At 40.0% G+C, this 7,954-nt stretch overlaps 1 protein-coding gene across 1 annotated transcript; it reads left to right on the top strand.

Annotated features, from left to right (window-relative positions):
• Positions 1-1,878: 1,878 nt before the first annotated feature.
• Positions 1,879-2,307, top strand: LOC126154403 (protein FAM246C-like). The gene has a single exon (XM_049916134.1). The coding sequence runs from the start codon at positions 1,879-1,881 to the stop codon at positions 2,305-2,307; it is 429 nt and encodes a 142-aa protein (XP_049772091.1).
• The last annotated feature ends 5,647 nt before the right edge of the window (positions 2,308-7,954 follow it).

Here is a 7,954-nt window from a genome sequence, read left to right as displayed (position 1 = left end):
TTTCTAGAAGTCGAAATTTATTTATTGCCTATTTAGCCCGATAGGGTTAAGACCTAAAGGTCCTGTTCAAATCTGACCATGAACAACCCATACAAAAATTGCATAACAATCACAATAAAATAATTTCCATTAATAACAAAATAATAATTGGCCTCAATAATAATAATAATAATAATAATAATAATAATAATAACACTAATGACAAACTGCCTATTGGGTTCTGTCTCGGGTTCTTCGGCCGATGTTCATCTAATGATTTTTCTGACGTCAGCCGAAGAACCTGAGACAGAAGCCAATAGGCAGTTTGTCAACAAGTGGCCACGAAAGCCTTAACAATTTTGAATAACACTAATAATGATAAAAAATAACACAGGGCTTAAGAATGATATTAATTAGTTATTACATAAAACTCAATGATAATAGTTTGCATAATTAACAAAAATAATAATTTACTATAATAACAATAATAATAATAAAACAGTGGAAGCATTAAGGATGATACTGATTAGTCTAGCACTTTTGAAGCCTTCTTTGGTATTAGGAGAAATGGAAAGGATAATGAAAGAGGGCAGGATTGAATGAAAATGACAATATTTTCTAGGGAAGAAGAGAATTTCAATAGAGAACTTTGTAGACAAGGGAAGATAAAAGTGGTGGTGGAGGGAGGGATGACGAGAGTGTGCTGCAAGAAGATATAGCTAATGTCATAGAAGGTAGGCCATTGGCTGTCTTTTAAAGTTTAAAAGGATTTTAATTTCTCTAATATTTTGAGGGAGATTGTTATAACAAAATAATTTGGAGAACATGTCGTTGTAGTGTAGTGGTACAGAGAGGATTTCACTTTTTTGGAAACGAGTATTTCGGGCTAGCCGGTGTGGCCGAGCGGTTCTAGGCGCTACAGTCTGGAATCGCGCGACCGCTACGGTCGCAGGTTCGAATCCTGCCTCGGGCATGGATGTGTGTGATGTCCTTAGGTTAGTTAGGTTTAAGCAGTTCTAAGTTCTGAGGGACTGATGACCTCAGAAATTAAGTACCGTAGTGCACAGAGCCATTTGAACCATTCGAGTATTTCGGCTGTGTTGTTCACATAGAAGTGTAAGATTGAAGATAAATAGGAAGGAGTGCAATGATAGAGAAGATGATACAACAAACACAGGGTATGGTAATCTCTTCAGTTATCGGCACGTATCCGTCATAATTTTCATAGGCAGGAGAGATATCGTCGAAAAGCGCACATCACTAATGTACCGCAAACAAGCGTTCATCACCAGTTACAACTGACGTGAGCTCTCATACCAAAGTCATGGAGAATGGGATCACCATAATCAACAATGAGAAGACGAGTTAGTCTACGAGTTTTTTTTAAACTCGAGAGGAAATACTTTTTTATATTTCTGTCATTTACGCGTCATAAGAAAGCTAAGAGTACTTCGGAACTGTACCTACCTGTATCTTTGATCCAATAAATCACATTAATATTTTCAAAAAAAAAAAAAAATGTGTGTGAAATCTTATGGGACTTAACTGCTAAGGTCATCAGTCCCTAAGCTTACCCACTACTTAACCTAAATTATCCTAAGGACAAACACACACACCCGTGCCGGAGGGAGGATTCGAACCTCCGCCGGGACCAACCGCACAGTCCATGACTGCAGCGCCTAAGACCGTTCAGCTAATCCCACGCGGCTAATATTTTCAGAAACGAAACTTTTCTAAAATTTAAACATTAGTACTGTGCGCCATCTCCAGTCACATTGATTAAAAAAAGTGGAGATGAATGTAGATCGTAAGACGTGTGGCCACGGGAGTGACAGGTAAGTCTCAGAAGAGGCGAGTCGCGAAACTTGAGCAGCTGCGGCCGGAGCCATCAGTAACGGAATGACAGTTACTGCAGGGTCGGGTCGGGTCGGGTCGGGGCGGAGCACCTCAACAGCAAGCGCCGTTTCCGTGCCCGGCCCGTGGCAGGTTGCGTGCCGCGCCGCCAGATGTCGGGGCCGGCGCGGCGCGCGGCCCGAGGCGCGGGCAGGGCTCACTGAGTGCCCGGCAGCCGAGCTGTGCACACGTCAGCCTCAGCCGTCCCGCCTGCTCCTCCGCCGACCTCGCCCGCGCGGCACGGCGCTGCGCGACCGGCCCTCCTCCGCTGACGTTCCACGGGCGGCGCCGCGACCGCCCAACCGGCAAGACCGCCACTCTCCCGCTCCGCCCTCGCGCGCCACAGGTAAGACCGGACGGCGCACTGCCCCGAGGACTTCCCACCCCGCACTCGTCGCAAGGGAAAGTGTTCCTCGGCAGCCAACGAGGAGGTGACAGCTGTCTTGATACCATAGTTGCAGTCACTCTTCAGGAGACTCTCAAACAAGACCACAACTTGACGACACAAAAATTATTCAACTGTAATCGCAATAACAATCAACGGTCAGCGTCCATAGTCAGTGTCAACCGTCGCTAGTTTAATAGAGGCTCCACACCATCTTTTTAACACAGCAAGGAAGGGAAAAATGACAATATTCCTCAATAAGTTACGAGTTGCAATAAGTGACAACTGCCAAGTATGATATGTTGGGGCGGATCCTTTGTTCCATCTGGAACCGCGTAGGAAACTGAGCGCCAAAATGGCGGTGTAACTATGTTTTATGTGATGCGTGTTTTGACAACGGATGTTATTCGAATAACTTCTGAACCCAAATGAAATTTTTACGATCGTTACTCTGGCAGTTTGACTGTTCGCTCCTATTGTACACAAGAAGAACAAATGGTTCATTATAAGATCCTGACACTAAGAAAGCTGAGACTTAGGTCTTATTATTTTTAACTATCAGACTAACTTCCGAGAACAGACCTACCTACCGTTAAAATTACCCATAATTACCAGCGCTGCCCCTTCTTCACGACCTCTCACTTCCATCTGTTAATACTGTTTTCGTTGACTCGCGCTTCTTTTGGACTCAAAAAGGACTGTCGTGAAGCTACCTGTAATTGTGCAAAGAACTGTAATAAGGGAGATAGCGGCGTGTTCCTGGTGATGGGAGGAGATTAACTACGAAATCAATACTGTCATGTGACGCGGCCATAGAAGCACGAGATAATATAATTACAATCAATTGTGATTGTTCATGATAAGGCAATTCTCACGTATCACACGGTACAACTGTTGCATCATAATTTGATTTTCTACGGGGGCCTTCGTTACGGTAGCGCAGGATTCTACGAAAGTTAATAAAAAACCTAATATTTCAACGCAGGAGCTACTTCTTGGTTAAATGTGCCTTTAAATAAGCAACAGATACATGCTGCTGCAGCATTGCAAGATTACTTGTTCAGCACTGTTCTTCAGCATGTATCATGTTCTTCTTATGGGGCAGTCGCAATTGTAATCCATTTTTTTCTCGGTCGCGCAGCACGAGGGAATGGCTGTTACGGAATTTTTGTAAGTAATTCCACGCAATATTTGATTTCTGCCCTCCTCCCCACCCCCAAATTTCTGTTGAATTTTACGTGTACCATTATTTTGGGGACTTTTGGTGTCCGGTCGTGATGTCTGTGTTCCGAATTGTTTTGGATGCCTTTTACTTTTTGACTCGGAACCTTTGGTTCCATAACAACACTGGGGTGAGGATGACCTCAGATGATTGATTTTATTTGTTACTAAGTCCTTCTCTCTCTCTCTTTTAATGTTTAAATTTTGAAATTTTACACCCATAGTTCCTTATCTGATACTTCAGACTTGACGAAGCCCTCCCTTTCGCATGTAACAGAATATTTTTGCTACCGCAGTTTAAACCAGATAATGGAACTGTAACTCTTCCGAAACCGGTCGTATTCAGCAGCTGTCCTGGGGTTTTCTTCACTTTCAAAATGTAGTATTATGTACCTAACTGTACGCTACGTGCTGCTGACAAATGAACTTTGAGTACTCTTTTGTGGTAAAATATAACGTGCGGCCAAAACATGAAGCACAAGTCGAATTTCAACTGGTGGTACTGTCAGTGAGTGATCTTTATCTTCGCCCATTCAGGTTCTATATCTGAGCTGGAAAGAGTTTTCAGCATAAATTTTTATATAAACACTATTTTAGGCAAAGGCGACTAAGTATACTCAGTGTGCAGGGTTTTACATGAAGTAAATGTTTTACTGTTCCACTAACGGCAGACAGAAGGTGCGTCACATTGATGAAGTTATTCTTCCACAATAACATTCATAGTACATTGCAGATGATACTTCCATTTGCAGTACAATTCCTTGTCAAATGAGTCGGAAATGTATTAAAAACGCCACCTAACATTAGATAACCATCGTCACTAAATACGAGTTAAAAATGTTTTTTTTTGTGTAGAATAAACTCCACAGACAACTCATTGCGAAGAGAGGCGGCGGAGAGCGCCGAAGTTATAGAAGACAGATCGGCTTCTGCGTCGCGAACTTCAGTCCAGTGTAAAACTTTTTCAATACCGAACACAGAATGAGGTTTTTGGACACCTGGGGCAGACGTGTTGCTGCTGTGAAATGATGCTTCTAACTTCGATATGGGTGCCCTTTGTCACTGTGACAACTGCTGCTTGGCCAATCGAAAGTAGTGGCCCTGCCGTTTGCTATTAACTCTATCGTCAGGCGATATTCAAGATAGATTGTTATATAAAGAGCAAGACGGTATATAACTGTTTATGGTTTAGCCAACGAGCGCCGGCTACGTCAAGAAGCGAACGTCTTAATGTTAAATATGAAAGAGATATCGTTGCTTTCCTTACAGAGCAAAGCGTTTGGCGTTTTCATGTTACGTAGTACGATCACTGATGAAAGCTCTACGAAAGTAAAATCACGAAAGTATTATACATCTATTCTCTTAAAGTGTAGTGTCCTCGTCTTCAGTACAATATTCACATCTGTCATCATTTACTCGATTGTTTCACTGTAGTTAACATGTCGACCTTGGCCTTCGGTAAAGAACTACCTCATCATTCGCAGCATTGCCCTCCTAAGAGACTTAAGCGTTATCAATGAACACTGTAGTTCTGGAATCTGCAGAAGTAGGTATTACAAGATACGCTGTCAGAACATACACGCGATCACTCATTAAGTTACAGTTATGTCCAATAGCACAGGTTCGAAGTCAGTTATCCTTTAAGCATCACTGTAAATGACTCACGCCATAAAGATATTATGGATGCTTGTTCAGCGTATACCACTGATTATTTCACGCAATTGGCGCTTTTCTTTAAGAAACGTGCTCAGCAGTAACATCCTTTGAAAAAGCAGCTACTCTGTATTTCCATTACGAAGCAAAAAGTACTGAAAAGTAAAGCATGCTGTTGAAACACACGCTCCCATGAGTAGCTTCATCAGTAATTTCTATTATTATTTTCTTTGTGATGATGATAATTCTGACTCATTTCTGCATTGTCCTAAGCATAAGACGCATAAATGGACATTTACCCAAAACATCAGTCAATGTAAAGTTTTAATTAGTAAACTAAATACATCCTCGGGAAGGATAAGTGTACGTAGTACATAAATTATTGTTGATCATGAATTGATACCACGTGTATAACTGTAGCCAACTGCTACAGTGTATCTAAACAAACAGATGCACTAATTCTGAAACAAGGTGATACTTAAAAAATAAACGTTTATGTATAATTTCATAATTGTGGTGAAATATTTCAAGTAAACGAGCAGTGCAACAGGGAACATAACTTATTAGTTACTAGACAAGTGTTATAGTTGGTTACAGTGGTTACGGTACATTAACATAATGGTATGGGTGTTTATTTGTACTCCATAAAAAGCAGCCACAGAATAAATCCGCTGTGTAGCGGCCTGCATCGTCGGCTTGAAAATGACTTTGTGGTGCCATAGTCAGAAAATACACACACATGGAGACAGAGGCCAGATTTGCAAAGGTAATCATCACGATGTTCAATTTCGGTTTTGTTACCACTGACAAAGAAGAACCATTAGTTCTCTAGCCGATAAGATTGTCCAATTTGAAATTTCTTCCCGGTGATTGGGGGATCTCTAATGAAACCGTTCAGGGATAACGTGTTAAAAACATGGTAATTTGCACTGTGATAATGTGATTTTTTTAAAGGGAAATTTTTTATTGTTATATACTGGTTTCTCCGCTTTTTTGTGCTTCAGTGCCGACTGTTCCCACAGAGATAACTATTTTCAATATTTTCAATTATTTTTTAATATTTAAATGAAAATCTTTGTACATATTCCTATCCCATAACGAAAATCTAAATGCATTCAATTTTGTGTGCTAATATAAGTGGAGAAGTATAGCAAAAAAAGAGCTATTAGAAGCGACAAACGTAAAGAAATGCAACACGGAGCTCTCACCAAAATAAAGAGCACGCTGATGAAATGTTCAGGACAGATTTTAAGATTTTGGAAGCAACTAGCAGAATAAAGAAAGATGAGTACGACATCAAATCAGCTTAAAGCTTGATGATTGACAGAACACACACAAAGATTTTCTCGACGATATTCTTCCAGAAAAGATGAAGTATAGTTTCTGACGAACTGTGCTGAAATTATTTTCGATACAGGTTTCGTCGGGTGGAACGAAGAACGGTGAGGTAATGAAACGGCATACAGAATGTAATCGCTCTTCGGTGAGCGAGATCGAGAATGCAGGGTTTACAGGACAACACTGTGTACCATTACTAAGCGGATAACCTGGAGTACGGTCCTAGCTGTAGGATACCAATGTAACGCCTTCCAGGGCAACAAAAATTTAATTTTCAATATTTCGCACAGTTATTGACAGAAGATAAAATGCCGTCATAAGTTACTCATTAACAGCTATAAATCTATGTTACACAAGTCCAGTATTGCAGTTAGAAACAGCGTATATATCTGGGTGCAGCGTAAATCATGGCATGCAAATTACCCAAACTATATTCATTCAGTATTTGAGAATGAGAGCTCTTAGTGACTTCCAGCAAACTTTACACATAATTTTAAACCTATACGATAATTTTTCTCGCTGGAAGATCTCCACAAAATAAAGAGAGTAAGACGTTTACGCTTTCTACATTTCCGCTTTTTGTACTGTAAAATTCCAGCATCAGGCACGACGCTTTAGCTCTTTACGCAACACATTTTGCAGACAGGATCTACATGTACCACTGAATGTATCTGCAAAATTATATCATTGTACGGCAGTATGATAGTTTAGGAGATATGACGTCATAAACATTGAGATGCATGAAAAATTTGCTTTTGCTTATAACAGAGCGAAAATTATCTATACTATATTCTCAAGTGTCTCATAATGAGAGCATTTAGCGCCTTCCAAAAACTTTAAACATAATTTCAAAACTTTTCTAAATTTTTTCGCACTTGCATGTTTCACGTCAAATATTTCACAAATTAAATCATTTGCAAAGTAATCAGTCGTTTGAAGCTGTATTAATTAAAGGAGTTTGATCCTTAAAGAATCTGAGTAGGGCTTTACTGATTCACAAAAATAAGCTACATAGCAGGAGCCTGCTTCGAAATGACAGACGTCCTTTTCTTTCTTATTATTAACCTACGGCATAAATATTACGGATAATTTCGAGAAGAGGTGAAAATAATATTATATCCGAGAAAGTGCTTAACAGAACGTCACTTTTGGAAAAACTCATCGGTCACAGTCATAATAAATGCAAAGGTTCCTTGTTTGCAATTTTTTCCCTCACAGTTACTCCTTACAATAAAGAGGTTAAGAAAATCGTCTACAGGCCAGTGCTTTGTTTTCTGTACCAAAGAAATTGGTACATATCAAAGTTGTAGACCATGGAAATGAATACGGGCGAAGAAAAAAAAAAGACAGCTACGGATCTGTAACTGATTATGTGGAAAGGAGGACAGAACAGCAATTTTAGACGCACGCCAATAACACCGCAGAAGCAGTAATGATATATTGCTACAAAATAAATAAATAAATAAATAAATAAATAATAGAGTT

Source organism: Schistocerca cancellata, chromosome 2 (genome assembly GCF_023864275.1).
Source record: "Schistocerca cancellata isolate TAMUIC-IGC-003103 chromosome 2, iqSchCanc2.1, whole genome shotgun sequence".
Taxonomy (NCBI): Eukaryota; Metazoa; Arthropoda; class Insecta; order Orthoptera; family Acrididae; genus Schistocerca; species Schistocerca cancellata.
Note: the sequence above shows the minus strand (reverse complement) of the source record. Positions and strands in the feature narration are given on the sequence as shown.

What these genes read in the sequence shown, in the direction of transcription:
- LOC126154403 (XM_049916134.1), top strand. Translation starts at nt 1,879, where the DNA reads ATGACAGTTACTGCAGGGTCGGGTCGGGTCGGGTCGGGGCGGAGCACC.